Source organism: Pteronotus mesoamericanus, unplaced genomic scaffold (assembly GCF_021234165.1).
Source record: "Pteronotus mesoamericanus isolate MK-2021 breed Mesoamerican mustached bat unplaced genomic scaffold, CSHL_Meso_final contig_100, whole genome shotgun sequence".
Classification (NCBI taxonomy): Eukaryota; Metazoa; Chordata; class Mammalia; order Chiroptera; family Mormoopidae; genus Pteronotus; species Pteronotus mesoamericanus.
The window spans coordinates 17,997,907-18,018,153 of NW_026554999.1; the positions used below are offsets into that span (position 1 = coordinate 17,997,907).

At 41.5% G+C, this 20,247-nt stretch overlaps 1 protein-coding gene across 1 annotated transcript in view; it reads right to left on the reverse strand.

Annotated features, from left to right (window-relative positions):
• The window catches only part of NPTN (neuroplastin), a 68,993-nt gene that overhangs the window by 9,572 nt on the left and 39,174 nt on the right, over window positions 1-20,247 (reverse strand). Inside the window, exons 3-6 of the mRNA XM_054564950.1 lie at window positions 18,437-18,602; window positions 14,963-15,057; window positions 3,871-4,004; window positions 126-399 (exon numbers count right to left, since the gene is read on the reverse strand). Of these exons, the coding sequence (XP_054420925.1) occupies window positions 126-399; window positions 3,871-4,004; window positions 14,963-15,057; window positions 18,437-18,602 (669 nt within the window). The remainder of the gene's footprint in view (window positions 1-125; window positions 400-3,870; window positions 4,005-14,962; window positions 15,058-18,436; window positions 18,603-20,247) is intronic.

Sequence of the window (20,247 nt, forward strand, 5' to 3'; positions counted from 1 at the left end):
AGTGTAAGAATTTTCCTTGTCTCCTTTTGGGGCTGAATCCAAAGACCCTTAAAGTCTTCTTTGGGTGCTGGGATACCACCCAACAAAACCCCAACATTACAGCTATTTTGTAGGGATGCTCTTACCGTCAGGAACTTCATCTGGCCTCTTCCTCTTCTCGTACACAACAATGATCACCACAAGGATGATGATTTCAGCCAGAATTCCCAAGAAAGGCCAGAGTGGGGCCAGGTGGCTCCGTACTCTGAGGATGGTGACAACGGAGGCAGAGCCAATGGAGTTAGTAGCATTACATTCATACTCGCCAGGGTCTTCCGTGATCTGGAGGTTCACAATGCTCAGCTCAGTGTAATTTTCCTTGTTGATGATGAAGAAACGGCCAGAGATGTTGACAATATCCTGCTCAGGAGCAAAACAAGTGAGAATACACAAAGGTGAGAGTAAGTGACTCAGTGAACAAGAAATGATGTTCTCCCTTCTTAGCAGGACACTGAATGGGATGAAGGAAGGGTTTTTAGTACCATTTTTGTCCAAGGGACTTTGAGCACTTCATTACTGACTTCAATACCGACAACAACACATCAACAAGTTTCTAACAAGACCCAGAGTAATGGCTTCCCTGATATTGGTCTTCTGGACTTCTCCAACTTTTATGAATGGTAGAGGTCCTATCCTGTAGACCTGGAAAACACTGACTCAGTATAGAAATTTATGCTTCAAACTAGCTTACAGTTACAGGTAAGTAACTGTAACAGGAAGAAGATGGAGGAGGAGGGATGTGACCTCCACATTAGCCATGTCTGGTAACCGTGGGCCTATCTGATGTCTTTTTAGTCAGCACATCTACTCCAGCTTGGTGAAGTAACAAAAGCTTCTAGAAACAATGCTCAGAACATGCTCCTAGTCAGACTGGGGAAACAATTTCCTTTTCCTTTCAGAATTACAGGGTTAATGGAAAATTTATTCAATCAATCAACATTTACTAATGTAAACTACATGCTTTATATCCTACTGAAGGGAAGGCAAGATAGAAAGGAAAAAAATGACATGAAAATGAACAAGGAGGTAGGTGTCAAGAGGGAACCAGACCTCCAAAGGTTTGCTTACAGGAACGTGGGGAAAAGACCCAATAGAGGGTATGTATAGATTACTGTGGGGACAGGCACAGAGTTAGTGGCCAATGCCAGAGTCAGGGAAAGCTTCAGAGAAGAACTAACATTTGAACTAGATTGTAGGAGAGGAGAGTTGACTGAGTAGGACAGAAGTGATTCAGGCACATGTGGGAAGGCAAAGATGAGAATGCATGACCAGGGGTCTGGGTGGAAGGGATGGGCTTGCAGCACTGATCTTATGGGAACCTGCCAGGGAAAAAACTGACTTACGCATCAGCTGTTACACAACAATGAAAGCATAATCATTAAGGGGAAAATAATCCCCAGAATGATGTCTGTCTATAGCATACAATCATGCCTTCATTTAAGTGTGGGTATGGTAGAAATGGGAAACTCAGACTTCAAAATAGTTATTCTATGAAGTGGCAACTCTAGGACTTGGAAAGCTGCCAATTTTCTCTATCTCCTGTTCTACTTGCTCATTAGTTCCATGTTTTTCACTTATGACCAGAGGTCATTTAATGTCATCTTTGTTCCACATGCCTTCAACGGGTATTTTTTTTTAATAACATCATATCCACAAAAATTTCACCTTTTCAACCAATGCACTGTAAGATACTGAGTGTGATTTGTCCTACTGCCACAGAATTGATGACTACAGAGAGAGGCATAAAAAGAGAGAGACTCAAGCAAATGGTGGGGCAGAGGGTCCTTCCAGGGCTTATTGAAGAGAAATCTATCAGGTTATCTCATCCCTTGCCCCAAGCCGAATTACCTGTTCCCCAACCCGTTAGACAATATGGTTGGAGGCGACAGGAGAATTGCATTTGGCATTGTTTGGCCTTCCACTCTGTAGCCAAGTGTAACAGACACCGAGAAAGAAGCACCCAAAGATGGGGGCGGGGCGGGGGGTGAGGGCCACAGAACAAGAAGAAAACCCTTTTTCTTCCAGTGGAAATTCAAAGGCAGAGCAGCCTACATTCCCCCATGTGAAAAGCCAAGTTTCTTTCACCTAAGGGACTGACTTTCAGGTGAGCAGACCCCAGCTGTGAGAAACTCAAGGCTAGGTCACCTGTGGCTGGAGCTAAGGAAGAATTAGAGAAGTTTACTCAGACTGATCACTCCTGCCCGAGTCTGGCCACTAAAGAACTCACACAGCTCCTACAAGATCCAGTATCTGGATCAACAACCAAGAATAGATTACAAGGAAAGTCAGATAAGTGATACTTGTCCCTGTTCCCAACACACACAGAAGAAGAACCCAGCACACAAAGCCAGGACAATCCTCCATTCCCCTTTCAGGCCACAGAAGAGGGGATGGGAAATAATACTGGCATTTTGGAATGGACTGGAATGAACTCTTTAACAATAAGAGCTAAGAAAGCTATGAGATCTGTCCAGAAACGTAAGTTAGAGAAATGATGAAATCAGTGTCTAGAAAAAACTGAAAGCATTTTATCTCAGTACTCAACCAAGTTTAGGCTGTTCAACACAATGGTTTTCAAAAAGGCATCAGCCTAGAAATAGCTTTTCTTTTTCCTATCCGTCTTTTGTTAACAGTTTTCTGTCTCCCAAATTATACATAGTCTGAAAGCAAGAGGAAATAAGTTTGATTTAAAATGATTTTCAAAATACAACAGATACTTAAGATTTTGTGGTCATGAGACTAGGAGATGAAAATAACCACTTAGGACCCTCCAATCTGCTTTGACAAAATCTCAAGAGTCCTCTCTCCAGGGACCAATAAAGAGAAATGGGAATTTCCTTGCCAGCACTGCAAAATTCTAAATGTTTTGTTGATTGTTCAGAATTGCTCTGAAAAGACTTAGTGCAGTATCTTCACCTCACCATTCCTTATCGCAAACCCCTTATTAAAGGGTTTTTGAAATCTAGTCATCATTGCTCATGTTCGAGTCCTTATCACCATTTGACATGTTATTATTGAAAGGTCATGGAGTGGGGGGGAAATGGACTTAAACTTTTGAAAAACTGGATTTCATCCCTGGTTTTGTCACTATTTTACCTTGGTTAACACATAACCTTTCTGAATAAGCCGGATTAAATGGTCTCCAGGACCTTCTGATTCAGAAGAATGATAATTAACAAACACACCTGAAAAGTACAGTGCTGGGAACACAAGGCCTGGGGACAGGAGGAATGTGTATGAAACTCCTCTCATAGAAAAAGAGACTGGCCAAACATCAGTGAATCAGAGATAGCAATAGTCTAAAGCTTTGACTTTGCCAGTACCATCAAGAGTCACCTGATGATTAGAAAAGATGTTTTTTTGTTCGTTTCACTTTTTTTCTGGAACAGATACTGCCAGATTTCCAATGTGTAAGGCTGCTCTGGGGCCGCATCAGGCCTCAATTTCTAATTTGTACTTCTTGTCATCCAGGAATATACTAATTGTTCTCATTGCCTTGTCTTCCCAAAAAACATTAAGCCCACTTCAAAAATAGTATTTTCTTTAGAATAAACAGACTATAATAACAGTAAAAGCTTAAGATTGGAGTTAGCTCCTTCAGTGTCCTCTCTTAAAGACAAGTATTCTAATCCCATACCAAATAGCGAATTTTAACACATCATTTACAGGGATTCTATGCTGGACAGAAACTGCCAGTGATTGTCAGATTCATGACTCTAGAAAGGGTGACCCAAGCCATGCCAGTGTGGCAGTTGTAGCAGCTGGCCCAGATGCCTGGACATCCCTAGTAGAAAACCCAGCACCCAGAGACCCAGGTTGCCTCCTCCTCACCGCAAGCAGACCATTCTCCTTCTTGCGCCAGACCCACTCTGGGTGGGGATAGCCAACTGACTTGCAGTACATCATGGCATCCTGCCCTTCGTTCTTGTTCTCGCTCCGTTTATGGCCAGTGATGTCAGGAGCAGCTGTGAGAAAGAATATTGAACAGTTACAATGGGAACCAACTCTGAACAGGATAGAAAGACCCCACCTAATGGCTCAGAGGTCTGCTTCTATTATAGTCAGTCTTTAGGCCCACTCTCAAATTCAGCTTTGATAACATGCATTTCAGGTGAGAATACAGCAATGGAACCAACCCTGCCCCCTCCCTCCCAACCACCAGAGCAGCCCAAGCAGACACCAGGATCACTATATGTTAACTAAACCTACTTGAAGAGGGCACAGGCTTAATAGCCCTAAATTATGCCATCCTTTAAAGAAAATGAAAACAGAAGCTACAATAATCTCCTCCACCAGTCATGGTTTTTCTTCAAATACCCTCACAACAGTTATGATTTATGTCCAATGTCATATATTCCCTTAAGAAATGAAGAACCTCTGAGGTCAAACACGTAAAATCAAGTCCTACTGCAAGGTATATAAAAACAATGAATCCCTGGAGAATATCTATGGCAAAGGCTCTCCCAAAGAGGAGGGAACCCAGCAGACTAGTCTTCACAAGGGGAGGAAACAAACGAACAGGAAATTCAATCAGTGTCCCAACAGATTTTATCAACAGATTTTATTAACAGCTTAAGAATCTGATTTAGACATCTGATTTGCAGTAATCTCAATGAAGCCAATCTTGGGGGAATTTCTAAACATGCTAGGGGCTGTTGTTAGTCTACTCTGCTTTTAGGAATCACTCAGGAAGAAAGAAATAGCACCTGTGACTTTAAAATTAGGTAAGTTTCAAGGATCCAAAAAGCCTGACATGGAGGCTCATTCTTTAAATCTGGCCTTCTTTATTCTTTATATTTTCCACCATACTTCACCAGTTACAGTAATCTGAACGCAATAAATTCAAAGTAGGCCAGACATTGCTTTGTTGGCCAAGATGGGAAAGAGAATCAATAGGCCTGGTCCAAACTCCAGTTTTGCTGGTTCTTTAATTATCCTGTGCTTCAGTCATATACCCATGATTAAATGGAGATGATTCTATCCCTGCCTACATCCAGTGTCCTTGGATAAATAAGATGTCAAAATATTCATTTTGAGACTGTAAAAGCCTATGGAATTGTACTGTATCACGGGCTGATCCCATGTTCTTTCTCTGACTGGCTTGGTTTTCTTGACTTAAAAATAATGCAAAGCACCCTGACCACGTGGGTCAGTTGGCTGGAGCATTGTTCCATACACCAAAAGGTTGCAAATTCCATCCTCAGTGGGAGCATGTATGGGAGGCAACCAGCTGATGTTTCTTTTTCTCTTCCTTCCACTCTCTTTCCCTTCTTCTCTCTCTACAATCAATAAACATATCCTCAGGTGAGGATTTACATACATACAGCAAAGTCTCACTACTCTCAGGCTGTGCTTCTCAGGCCGGCTCCAGAAGCACCTTGGCAGGAATGGGCTGAGCAAGACCGAGGCTGTCTCTCCAACCACTGCTTGCCAAACAGAACTGCTCAATACCACTCAGCGTGAGGTAGTTTCTAAATAGGATGTTACATAGGAAATGTCTTTTTGTTTTTCCAGGCAAAATTCCTCACTACAGAAAGGAATGGGGGTCAGACTAGTTTGATGTTATTCCCACCACACCAAATTTCTCTCACAGCTAATGGTACACTTCTCACTGATCACCCTTCCTCAAATACTTCTTCAGTCAATAGATACTAAAAACCATCTTAAGCACCCCAATGAGTAGGCTCCTTGGCCCTACACATACTAAGACATAATCATGGGATGGTTAGATGACACAACAAGTAGAAGAGCCACCCCACTTAGCCTCTACTTGTGTTTCATTCATCTGACAAGCATTTACTGAGCACCTACTATATGCCACATATGGCAGAGAGTTGTAAAGAAAAGCCTTTCTGAGGAGGTAAATTTTAGCACAAGGCATGAAGACAGTGAGGGAGTAGGTCACTTTTTATCTGCGGGAAGAATACTCCAAGTAAAGGGAAAGGCAAGAGTCTGGAGGCAGAAAAGTGCTTATTATGTACAAGGAGCAGCATGCGGGAGTTTTTTTGGAAACACAGTAAGCAAGGGGATGATGACAGGAGAGGAAATCAGAGAGAATGGTGCCCAGATCAGGGAGGACTTTGTAGGCCACTGAAATGACTTTGGCATTTACTCTGAGTCAGCTGGGAAGCCACCGTGAACAGTAAGTACAGGTATGGAATGACCTGTTTTCAGAAGCCTTCTCTTGCTACTCTGTGGATGACAGTTGTAGAGAAACAGTATGGGAAGCAAGACTAATTAGGTGCTATCACAGTAATCCAGGCAAGAGAGAGCGTGGTTTGGATGAAAGCAGGAGTAGAAGGGAGGACACAGATGGGAGGATATTCTGGATATATTTTATAGGTTGAGTTAACATATTTGTTAATGAACTGGGTATGGGATGTGAGAGGAAAAAGAAGTCAAGAATGACCCCAAGATTCTGACCTGAGGCACTGCAAGAATGGAGCTCCCAGTCACTAAGCTGAGGAAGACTGTACAAGAATGAGGGTGGGGCCCTGGCCAGGTGGCATGGTTGGAGTGTCCTCTAATGCACCTAAAGCTCACAGATATGATCCCTGGCTGGGGCATGTAAGGAAAGCAACCAATTGATGTTTCTCTCTCACATCGATGTCTCTCTCTGCTACCCTCCCCCCTTCCTCTCTCTCTAAAATCAGTTTTTAAAGAACCACATCTTCAGGTGAGGATTTAAAAAAAAAAATCAGGGTCGGCTGTTCGCTTGTTTCTATTTGTTTCAGGGTGCAGTAAATGGCAGTAGTAAAAACCAGGAGTTCAAATTTTAGGACGTGTTAAGTTTAAGATAACTTATTTAACACCCAAGTGAAGCTGTCAAGTAGACAATTAAGTACCAAGTCTGGAGCTCAGGGCAGTCACCTAGGGTGGAGATACAAATTTCAGAAATCAGCTTACATGGGATATATTTTCCCATTTCATTCTTCTGTTCCCCACATAGAATACCCAATCTGGTCCAGTTATCTAATTCCAAAAGTACTATGAGGTCAGTACCATCAGCTTTTGCCATGGGGACTCACCTCCAAGATTACACATAGGAAGCACCTAAAAGGCTCAAGATGAGTCGGTTTATGGCTGGCTCCACAGCCTCTAAAAAGTTGCTATTCTGAAAAGACACAAACCTGAAGTCAAAATGTGGAGAGAAGTATGGAGATGGTCTTCACTCCTTCCTTGGTGTGTAAGAGAACACCACTAGGAATTAGCTACCCCCCATCACACTTTGTTGGCAATGTTTACACAGTGTAAATCCACAAGAGTTTTCAATGGTTATATCTACTGCTGTTTTCTACGTAGTTTAGCAAATAATGCTGAGTGAAACCTAGGAATATCTCCTCTACCTATGTACTCAAAAGAATAATGCCCTCAATATTCACCTCTGGGACGGTGGAAACATTACTAGTGTACTTGGTAGAGAAAATTAACCCAACCCACATTACTCTACCCTTAAAGGGAGTGATAATAACTATTACTTTGGCCTTTGGTCAAAACTTTTTTTCACTTCTCTCTATCCTTCATGGTACCTACTTAATCAGAAAGCCTGTTCCTGCCCCAAATTCTCTAATATTCTTCCCTTCAAAAGGTAGAGCCTAATTTCCCTTCCCTGGAGTGTGGGCTGGACTTAGTGACTTGGCTCTAATGAATCAAACAAAGCAGAAGTAAAGGTGTACAACTTTATAGAGTACGTGGGATCACACACTCTCAGAGAGTTTAGCTGGCATGCTATGACGATGCTCTAACAGCCTACAAGGAGGCCCAATGTAGTGAGAAACTGAGATCTTCTGTTAACAGCCACGTGAGGCAGCCACCTAGAAAACGGACTCTCCAGCCCCAGTTTTTCAGATAACAGCAGCCCCAGCCAACAGCTTGATAGACCCTGAGCCAGAGCCACCCCACTAATCTGTTCCCGAATTCCTGACTCACAGAAACTACGGGATGACAAGTGTTTGCTGTTTTAAGCCACTATTATGCAGTAACAGATAACAGATAACAAATATAGCCACCAGATGAAGCCAACATTACCCCATTTGGGCTCTATGGAGACTCTATTACTCACCAACTGAGTAACCTAAGGCAGGGCATTTAAAATCCTGAGTTTTGCCCTGGCCAGTGCAGCTCAGTTGGCTGGAGCACTGTTCCATAACCAAAAGGTTGCAGGTTCAATCTCTGGTCCAGGCATGCACAATCCCTGCTCCAGGCACATGTGGGAGGCAACCAATCAATGCTTCTCTCTAGCATCAATGTTTCTCTCCCTTCCTCTCTGTCAAAAAGCAGTGAAAAACTGTCCTCGGGTGAGGATAAAAAAAAAAAAAAAGGTAAAATCTTTTGAGTTTCATTACTCACAAACTTCACAGAGGTCTTGTGAGGATGAAATTACACCTCTACAGCAATCTAGCACATGATTGGAGTCCAGAGTCAAAAATAAATATTTAAATTGAGCTATTAGGTGAAGCAAGGAAAGACTAGACCTAGACTCAGGCATTCTAAGCTCTAAGAAATCAAAGACGTGTTCTCTCCCTGTCTGTTGATATAAACAGGGCTTCTGTTTGTTACTAATAAGGTTTAATCAGGTCAGACACTGACAAATTGTATTCATTAATGGCCTATTGATATTAAAGTGCCTCACCTTATATATAAAGTGGGTGTGCTGTTTTATAAGGAACAGCTTAATCAGGTCCTGTTGGTCTAAAGGAAGGCCTGAGGAGTCTGACAGAGCAGATAGTCTTTACTTCCCTGTATGCTCTCAGGAAGGCACAGATTGATTGCAAGGGTGAGGGTAGAAGTGGTAAGAAAGTAATGAAGAAACTCTTTAAAAAGAAAAAAGATTTTTATGTATTTACTTTTAGAGAGAGGGGAAGGGAGGGAGAAAGAGATGGAAACAGCAATGAGCAAGAGATACATGGATCGGTTGCCCCTCAGACACCCCCAACCGGGGACTGGCCCAACAACCCAGGCTTGTGCCCTAACCAGGAATCGAAATGGTGACCCTTTGGGTCCCAGACCAGCCCTCAATCCACTGAGCCACACCAGCCAGGGCACAATGAAGAAGCTCTTAAAAGAGATCACAGCATCCTGGCTGGTATGGCTTGGTTGGAGTAGCGTCCTGACCAAAAGGTTGCTGGTTTGATTACCAGTCAGGGCACATACCTAGGCTGCAGGTTCAATCCCCAGTTGGGCGCGTGCCGTCAGGCCATGTACAGGAGGCAATCGACTGCTGTTTCTCTCACACTGATATTTCTGTTTCTTCCCCTCCTTTCCTCCCTCCCACTTCCTCCCTCTCTGGGTGGGGGTGGGGAGGCGAGAAAAATCAATAAACATATCCTCAGGTGAGGATTATAAAAAGAGTATCACAGACCTGCTAGGAGTAAATTCAATCTCTGACCTTATTAGTCACATATTATAATCACATTAATTAAAGGATATCCTTCCAGTATCCTAACAAATGGCAATGCAAGGGTTCCAAAAGACTCTTACCCAACAATACTTGACCCATTTTTATGACTTGGGACTTGAACTGAGGACAAATGCACATTCCTGAGTTCCCTCTGTTGCGTGGCCTGCTTAAACTCCAGGAAATCATCCAGCTTCTCCGCCAGGCTAGTGACGGTTCAAAGTGTCAACTTATACAATGGAGACATGTTCAGCTGAAGGTGATGATAAATAAGTTAAACATAACAGAGATGAGAAAGATATGGGTCCCCTTTCAAGGACTGCTTATTTGGTGTTCACTATTCAAATTAACGTCTTAGCTTCAAAACTGATTTTCAAAGAAACTCCATCCTTACAGTTGTTTTCAATGAGTGGGCTATGTCTAAGTAAACATAATGATACTGTAAAATTTCTTTGCTTCCTTTATGCAAAATATCAAATCTCAGAGGTATCTCATCTTTGTTATAGGCAAGCTGAGGCTTGGCTGAAGGCAGAGGGAGAGTTAATAAGATTTACTGCTAGCTAAAGGCTAAGTCCAACCAGCAATATAAGATTGGTCAAGATGGAAGCAAGAAGAATGTTGGCTTTTGGCTTTTACAAAGTAAGATCATCACTGGTTGTGAAGACTAGAGCAGTCTGGGACTCGTGCTGCCTCCTACAGATGAGGCTTTTTCCTTTCCTGCAGGTGAAACTACTGAGAAGGAAGCACTGAAGTCTCTTTCAAGACAGTGATTCTAACCTTGGATATTACACTATAATCACCTGGAGTGCTTTTAATAAGCCTGGTACCTAGGCCATAGTTCATACATATCAAATCGTTTGAGAAACACTGCTCCCACACCATTCCTGGCACTACAAGGAGGGAGTGTCCCATAAGACAGGGAGATAAGCAAGGAGAGGTAAGGGAGACACTAAGGTAACAATCTCAAAGTTGAAAAGCTGAAAGTCACAGCCACTAGGAAAAAAAGCTTAAAAACCATATCCTTCAATAACCTAACCTCTAATCTCTGTCCATAGAAGGAAACCACAGAGCCCTACAGAACCTTAATGACACTCTAATCTCACCCTATTTCATCATACACTGGGCAGCTGAGGCCCACGGAAGGAAAGTGACTGGTCAGGGTCACGGTGAGTTTAATGTCAGGGCCAGGATTGGAGCTCATTTTTTTCTCTGTCCAAGACCTTTTGATTGTTATGTGCTAAACACAACCACACAACTTAGTGTTTAGGGGCAAAGGCTCTGGAACTAAGGCACCTGGGTAGGACCCTGGTTCTACCACTTAAATCTCACTCTGTGCAAGTCATTTAATTCCCTTCGACCTCAATTTTCTCAGCTGGAAGGCGGTGATAATAACAGCATTTACCTCAGAGTTGTGAAGATTACAGGAGAGGAAAGGAACCAGTAACGCATCTACATAGTGCCTGGCACACAGTAAGTGTGCAATAATGTTAGCCATTCTTAGTCTGATTAAGGAAGATCAGGGTAGTACCCTGATGAGAGGACAAGAAAGAATGGGTAGGGTTATTTGAGCTAAGGTTGATATTCAAAATATTCTAGCAGCCTCAAGATGTTATTATTCTTTCAAAGACTTTTCAGAACCAGCTTTGACATCAGCTCAGATCTAAAGGATGTCACAACCTCTAAGCATCCTCACCTGTCAAACTAACTGTCTATTGAACAAATAAATAACCATGAAAACATTCTGCATGCTGAAAGTACTATACAAATGTGAGATATGGATTATTACTCTTGATATTTATCTTCATCACCATACAGTCCATCTCGGCCAGTTTATACTTAGACAAATCACATATAAGGTCATGTGACAGAGCATAAAACAAGAACACAGGGCAAGGTTGTTTTGAGAAATCCTAACATTCAGTCATAACATTGAAATGGAAAGAAAGCTCAGAAGTAGAGAGGAGAAAAAGAAGTTCAATCCTAGCTTTTGTCGCCACCAAAAGACTGAACCTCATTAGACATGCATTTAGTAGACATATGAAACAGGCAGAGATGATAAGCCTAATAAGATGGGAGATTCAAATTTTCCTGGGGCTGGATGTACCTTTTCAGAAGAGACACTGGCATAGGTGTTGCAAAGGACTTCATGACTAAAATCCTTTTCTAAAAATAGCAATAAAACTTAAACTCCTTGTTTCTTGAATTAGTTAAAATGGGTGAGGAATGAGGATAGGGTTTCGGAGTCGTGACAGGGAGTTTCTGTTTTTATCTGTGAAAATTACATAGAAAGTGTTTATTTGCTCTTTTACAAGCACTTTTTTTAATTTTAGAAAAAAAGAGGGAAAAGTGAGGGAGTAAAGATTAGAAAGGTGAAAGAATTACAGGGACAAAAATTCTAACACCTAACTCATTCACAAACGTTCTAGGATAAAGTATGGAGTCTCTGAAAGACAAGAGCTCTAAAGAGTCAAAAAAAACAGTGACTTCTCAGTTATTAAGTGGATCTGCAGAGAGCCACGGCCCCAGGGCATGGGGCCCACGAAGGTCTAGCCATTGTTGTTCTCCTCTGGCTAGCTCTACAGCCATCTTCTAAACAGGTCACCCACTAACTAGCTAAGAAATGTCATCCTAAACAGTAACAGAATATTCCTGTTTACATAGTGCCTCATTCCTGTCCTTTAAAAAAAGAGAAAGAAAAAAACCTACTTTAGATGCAAGGCCTTCCTGTCTACATGCAAATACTACCATGCTGAAAATTCCTGTCTTGACAGGGATCTGCAGGATAGGGTATAAAAGCACTGCCACGTCATGTCTGTTCCCAGAAAGGCATCCCTCCCTCTGACTCCTTTAGCCTTTTTTTTTTTTTTTTTTGACCACCACAAGCAACTCAAGATTTGTTAATGTGACATATAATGCCCAGTCCCTGGCTAGTTTAAGTTCCTCACTCCCCACAGTGCTAAGCCCGAACAACACTCCAGGGGAGTTCTGAACTGCAGGAAAAGCCAATATGGGGAAAAAAGGGGCTACATGTTGAACAGGTGCTGAAGAAACATTATATATATATTCATATTCTGAATTATAAATGAAGATTCTCAGAGAGTCCTTTCAGCAGAGGTCACTTATGTTCCCTTAATCCCCCGAATTTCTCTGTTCTCAGGTACAAGCACCTCTTACCTGTCTATTACTCAGCAGATTTTTCAAATCATTGTATTATAAAAAGACAACAGTTTCTTACCCCACCCTACAGTTATTCAGGAAATAAAACGACAGTTTATATAAAAATGCTCTGGGAGTAACACAACCTTTTCCTCCCAACTCCCAAATGCAAGGCCGTTTTCTATCCCACTGCAATCAGGAGCTAGCCTAGAATATGACCCTGGGCCTGAGGCGAACCTTTTAAAACTTACAGAGAAAAAGCCAAATGTTCAGTCTTTAGCAAACTAAAGTATCCATAACCTGAAAGGCATTAAATGTTCAGCTGTCTTCTGCCCAGGTGTTCAAGGAGAGAGGAAAGAAACACTAGAATTCTTTATGAATTTTGAGAGACTAACATATCTGTCCAAGCTAGTCACAAAATATGTTTTGGGATTATATAAAAAAGAATTCTCTTAAAGTCCACGTCTTTAAAACCAGACTATCACTACCTGCCCAATCTTCCTCACAGGGCTATTGTAAAAATGCAACAGTACATAGTCCACACCTTCACTAAGGTAAGATACCAATCGAAGTTGTAACTTCCTCTCGAAACACTCTTGCCTATAGCCTCCTCCTTACTGCCCCCCAAAACTAGCACTTCCTATTTGCTCAACAGAATGTGAGGACAGGTGCCTCTGAGGCCACTGAACCCCACTTCTAGAGCAGACGAACCAATGGAAAAACCACCTCCGCTTCCTCCACTTCTCCAAGTGCTGCTTAGAAATCATTAACACCAAATCAATAGGACTACAGTTAGTCAAGACTTGCAATTTTATGTAATTATCCTTCAGGCTTGGAGAGGACTATTAACTAGACACACCACTTTCCTTCTCTAACCCACCCTGTTCCCTCTTGCACTTGGACTTTGTGTCAAAGGCTCAGCTTCAAATGTTGCAGGTCCTCAGGTCTTAGACAGAGGAGTCTCCCCACGAAGTTCTGCTCTCCCAGGTGGGGAAAGGCCCTTGGCTGGCTGAGAAAAGGCTTTCTCACACTGTCATCCTCGTGTTGATCAAATGTGGCATTCTTTAAAAAGAGGGATAAAGTCAGACCTCTCCAAGAAAAGCCAGTGTATTAATCAAATCCCAGGTACTCTGAAACCATGCAACCGTGACTCAATCCCTTCAGGCATTCAGAATTCAATCTGGCAGCCAGGGAAGCCACTGGCCTCCTGTGCATCAACTCACAAGTCAGGGCTGCATGACCAAGACACTACTTTCATTTAGTAACACCATACAACAGAAACTTTGAATGTGTCTAAGCCTTTCTTCAATCTGAATTTTTAGTCTTCCAAATATTTAAAAAAATACCTGCTATATAGGCTCTTCCTATTTCCTAAATGTATCCTTCCAGCTTCTAGAGACCACTCTATGGATTTAAAGAACAAGATGTATCTTCCTAAGTTTAAAAAAAAGAATAAATGGCCTGGTTGGTGTGGCTCAGTGGATTGAGTGCCAGCCTGCAAACCAAAGGGTCACAGGTTCAATTCCCAGTCAGGGCACATGCCTGGGTGGTATGCCAGGTCCCCAGTAGGGGGTGCATGAGAGGCAACCACACAGTGATGTTTCTCCCCCTCTCTTTCTCCCTCCCTTCCTCTCCCTCTAAAAATAAATAATTTCTTTTTTTTAAACAGTGGGGTGGGGAGGAGGAAAAAAAACCCCTCGCCTCTTCAATCTGACCTCAAGCAGTAACCCCACCTCCTACGGTCAAATGGAAAAACATAGGACTGGGAGTTAAGACCTGAGGTTCTATGCTAATTCTGCCACCAACTCACTGTGTGGCACAGAGCAGTGGTTTCACTTTTCTGGGTCTCAGTTACTGCTTTGAAATAACACAGGAAAGCTGGGATTAATGATATACTTAAATAACTCCAACTCCTACAGTTCTATTGGTCTTTATTGGAACTTTATAGACTGATTTTTAAGATGCTATGTACCTGCTGAACCAATGGAGAGACCTATGTAATAATACTGAGAAGGCATTGTTTCAAGAGCTTTCCATGAACCACTTGCAGCTGCCATTCAAGCATTTTTAACATACAAAAACAACTTCATATGGTTCAACCAACTATACAATCCTCCTAACAAACCCATGAGGCAGGTTTTACAAATGAGGCAACTAAAACATAGGTAAATTAATAATTCTTCTCAGTCCCACAGCTAGTGGGGTATAGATTTAAAACTGGGCAGCTGAGCTCCAGAGCCAGCGTCTTAACCATAACATTATACTGCCTCCCAGAAAGGAAACAAGAGCTTGAAGTCTGGGAGTCCAGACCAAGGTAGTGTCTTGGAAGAAGAGTGAGAGGCTCACAGCACAGCCTCTGTTGGGTTGTACCTTTCACTTCAATGGTGGCATTTGCTTTAGGAGCACTGTGAAAGTGATATACACAGTGGTATTCGCCTGAATCCTCAGCTCTCGCCTTATTGATCCTGTAGAGATGAGAAGAAAAATCAAGTGAGGAAGCTGGGAACAGTCAAGATATATGAAAGGAGAATCCAGGGGACAATAAGGGACCCTGCTCTCCAAATTTTGTCCCTGAATGCAATGCACCTCCTCCTAACTAAAAGGAAAACCTCCCACTGGGTACCTGAAAAATTAATGCTTTGCTCCTTACTGCGTGCCAGGGAATACAAAAATGGAATGGCACGTGTTCCCTAACCTTAAAGTGCCCAAGTTTAATGGGGGAAATAAACCACAAAACAAGTAATCAAAATAGAAGGCTGTATTCCGATACAGAGGATGGAGCCATCACAAGAACTGCTAGCTCACCTGATAGTTCCAGTCAAATAAATAAGAGTGCAAAAAAAGCAAACCTGTTTCTACGCTTCCCTAAAGACCTTGTTTTGGCAGTCCTGTTCTTCCACCCTATATTTTAGCAGCATGCCTTTCAGTAAGTCTACTCACTAACAGGACCCAGGTATAGTTTAAAAAAAAAAAAAAATCCATCAGAGTTACACCAACAAGTGATGTAGCTGAACTTTTTAAGGATTTTAGCTGCAGCTAAAACTCCAGGACCCTGCATCATCTGGCACCTTGCTCACCTCCCTAGCCTCACCTCAGCCACTTTCCAGCACTACTAGCCTCTTTTCAGTTTTTTAATGTGCCAAGCTTGTTCCTACTTCAAAACCTTGACATTCTTTATACAGATGCTCTTCCAATTAGCCACTTAAGCTCCTTTTCCATTGGTCTTGGCTTACATGGCACTTTCTTCCCACACTCAATCTAAGCAATATCCCCCTCCCTGACATCTCTCATACCGCACTGTAATTCCTCACAGAACTTATCACAACACATGATACAGAGTGGGGAAAAGTAGGTTTACAGTTGTTTATATGAAAAATAATACAAGAATTAATAAATAATAAAACAAGACTAAACTTTCGCATATTCACAACTGTAAATATACTTTTGCCCCATGCTGTGTATTTATGTGATTGCTTGATCATTGTCCATTTTCCCAAAAGACCAAGTTCTATGTGGATAGGCTCTGTTTATTTGGCACATATATCCAGCATATCACCTGGTATCTGGAATACAGTAAAGGAATGAATAAACAAATGAATGTAAACTCAAATGAACACAAATGTGTAACAACTGTGCACAGATCCAAACCAAGTTAAGCAGAGTGACAGAAAGGACTGTAAGAAGCGTGTACAATGGCCAGGACAGCACTTCATCTGAATCCCACAGGGTGATCCAAAATAAGCTTTCTTGTCCTTGTGGATCAGTTTCACAACAGCTCAGTCCAGTATGATTTACACACCACCTCAAAACATGTACACAAAGGCTGGTGCATAATTATAGAAAACAGAGAAAGAACAACATTCAGATCAGAGGATAAACATTACATAATAGCTCTCACTCTTTTGCTCAGTAGTTAAAACATGATACTTGTGATGGTCACATTCCACTGCACTAGTAAATGTCAAACTCCTAACTAACCTCCATGACTGACCAGCCCAATGCATTTATACATCTTACTATTGATTCCAAAAAGAAGCACAGGTTAAGAGACTATGAATGAAGAAAGACACTGCCCATTCCCCGAACTGTCTCAGCACATCCACAGCAGCATAACATTCTCAGAGGAACAGTCAAGAGCTTTCTCAACATGATACAAGTGCCTTTTCTTAAATCAATATTCTCCCAGTAGAAAAACAGACACAAGTCACCTGCTCTTAGCAAATGTTTCAGAATTTGGAGGAAGGGCAGAAGCTCTATCTCCAGGGCTTAGACTGACTCTAAGTTCCTTGAGAAGTCTTGAGAAGTCTTGAGAAGATGAGGTCATGCTCATGGGCCAAAATCTTCCCACAACATTCCCTATGGTTAGCTATTAGGAAGCAACTGAGGCAAATGGAAAATGTCCACTATAGGCTAAGCAGAAGCAAGATCTGAAACTGGCTCCATGGCTGACTTATTAGGTGGCTCAAAGGACCTATCAGTCGTTATTCCACAAGTGTGGTAAGACACATATTCCCCCAAAATCTCTGACAATGCAGAACACCCCTAAAGAGTTTTAAATAAGCTGATAAAAAAGGGAAAATGCATTTTATAAAAGTCAGGCTCAAACTTTATGAAGTTAATATTCAAAGCTTTGTGGGTGATATAGCACAAGACAAAAGAGAAACATGACTGGACGTCTGATACATTGAAAGAGGTGTTGTAAAAATAGACAAACACACCTGTAAAACTAATGGAACAGACCAAGAAATGCCTTTTATTCCACACATTACCTCTACTTGATTAACCTTTTCCAAATATAAGGATATAGCTGAAGCTACATTTCCAAGTTTATATTAGAAGAAAACACACAGTGGAGATAGATTAACTAACTTCCCACTAAACAATACGGTACAGCAGGAAAAAACGATAACCTAGATTACAGCAAGTCAGAAGATCTGGAACCTAGCCTTGGTTCTGAAACTTAATAGATATAGTATCTGACCTTGAAAGCAATCAGCAGTTATTTGAATCTTAGTTTCCTTACCCAAAAAAGAGGACCCATAATTAATGTGGATCAATTAAATAAGGAGTATAAAAACATCTCAGTTGTGCAAAATACTGCCCAATGACATTGCTACTACTGGGTACAGGTTCTCCTGCTCCCACTGCAGTGTACTCTTTCTTTGTACTATACCACGCTGCCAAGGAGGATTAGCCGATCCTTTTCCAGATCAATTTTTAACCAGGAACAAACTCTACTGAAAGGTAAGGTGCCGTGTGTTACTAGATACTCCAAAAAAACCACCAAATCTTTGGGTCCCATGTAACATGGACCAGCAAATATCTCCCTTTCATCAAAGATTTCCAGGCTACCATGCTTATTCCAGATCACTAAACAACCCTGGTATCCACTGGTCCTCATCAGGTTATGGTTATACTGAAAGGTAACTCACTAGGAAATCTACACAGTGTAAAGATCATCTTGCTCTAAGAGTACTAAAGCAGATTTCAGTCTTGATTCCTCAAACCACTGGATTAGGTCAAAAGACCTGCATTCTAATTGTGACTTTCCTGTTGACTAGCTCTGGGACCCTGAGCAAATTACTCCCTATGCCCTCAGTCTCTCTACTATCATAGTGATGGGATCATCTATGGCCCACAAACTTAGCTGCTTATTAGAATCATTTGGCAATCTTTTATAGATTCCTGGGCCTCACCTCAGACATACTGGATTGGACTCTCTAGAGGAAAACCATATATGTATATATCATGTCTCTCTCACATAGCGTAATTATGGATTATAAATATCAAGTAAGCTCAGCCACACTCCCTCCCATCTTCCCAGAAGCTGCTAGCCGCTCTTACCTGTATTCCATGTTGCTGGTATTCTTACGAGTAGCAGTCAGTTCTATCCCATTCTTTGTCCAGTAGCTGTATGTAAGGATGTGTGAGTTGGAGGTGAGGTTACACTGCAGGGTGAAAGGAGAGCTGTCTCGAATAATGACCTCTTCACTGGTGACAATCCTTGGCTCTGTAATAAAAGTGCACAATGATAGAGAGCCATAGCCTTCCATTCTCTGAGACCCTGGCTTGAAAGTTGGATGGGGTAGGATGGGGAGACTTGAAGAAGAGGGAGGGCAGACAGGACCACATGAGGATTTTCACTTTACCACTTTGGAGGAAGTCAAGAAAGAAAAAACAATGATTATAAGCAAATGACCACTAGCGCAGACAACAACCTGAAGACCAGTTGGCCTAGATGTTAAAAGATGGGAGTATTACAGGTGCTTGTACTGGCAACAATCCACTTACGCTTTTGAATACCACCGTTTTATGATATAAGAACCACCAACCAATTCCGCTTCAAATAGAAAACCAGGCTCCACCTTGCAGTTCTGAAGATAAAGATAATATCATTTATATAACTAATAAACTCCCTATGGAGTCACTAGGCCTTAGAACAGTAATAGTGATAATTAGATAATGCATTCATGGGTTTTCCCACATGTAAATCTGATAAGCCTATGGCAAATCAGCCATGGCCATTAATTATACAGAAAAAATAACAGTGTAGATCCCAAAAGCACGTTTCCTGTTGAAAGTTTATCACATTTTCCAAATTTGCCAAGGGAAAATTCTTAAGGAACTATCAGTTCTTTCTCTCCAGCCCATATTTATTCCCAAAACAAATTGTTTTCCAGAACTGCACTTTAAAACACATTCCATTTTGAAATAATATAACTAGAATGTAATACGTGTTGGCATTATGGGCTCCTGGAATTTTAGAGCTGAAAGGCCCTTAGAGGTCACTGAACTTTACTCTTTAAGAGCTAGAAAGGTAAAATGACTTGAGAAGGCCACAAGTATTATTAGTGGCAAAGCTGGGCCTAGAAAACATATCTGACTCAATTCTCTATCCCTGCCCCTCAACCCAAAAACACCTTATACACCTTTCACCCTAGGGCAAGTTATATACTTTATTTTCTGGTTCTACCCTGGTCTAAGATAACCTGAGACTAATTTAATATCTACAAAAATAGCCTAAGTCAAATGTTATAACACAATGAGCAGAAATTTTTTAAGGTACACTGTATCATTCCTGGAAGGTTCATCCTTAAAGCACTTTGAATCCCACCAATATTAAAGTCAAGATGTTTCTGTTTGTGTCTTTGCTGTTATTTATTTTTATTCTTTTCCCAGGTCTAGTTCTTTTTCTACTTTTGGTCAAGTATTTTCAGGTGTAGTCTAAATTAGCCATCTTTTCCCATTCCATAATTCTAGGTATTTGCTCTTTTAATTTTTTTTCAATTCTTTTTCAGAAATCCTTGACTAATTTCCCATTTCCCTGTAGTACCTAGCTACTACTTCCTGTCTACAACTCGACAGCACTCCCTGACACCATTTTATGCAGCGTAATGCTAATGCTTAACACTTGAGGACAGAACGCTCTCCCTCCACTGGAACTAAGCTTAAGCTGCATTCATTGTGTGGGGAAGGGGAGAGGATAAAGAAGTCATGGGACACTTGAAAAACGTAATGCCCAAGGACCTCTGTACCATGTAACATTTCTGATTGTATAGCTCGTACCATTCAAAAAAATGTGAAAAAGCAAATCCTTAAGTTTGCTCAATTAAATTGGTTCTCACTGTTTTCCAACTCTGGCAAAAGGACTGTGG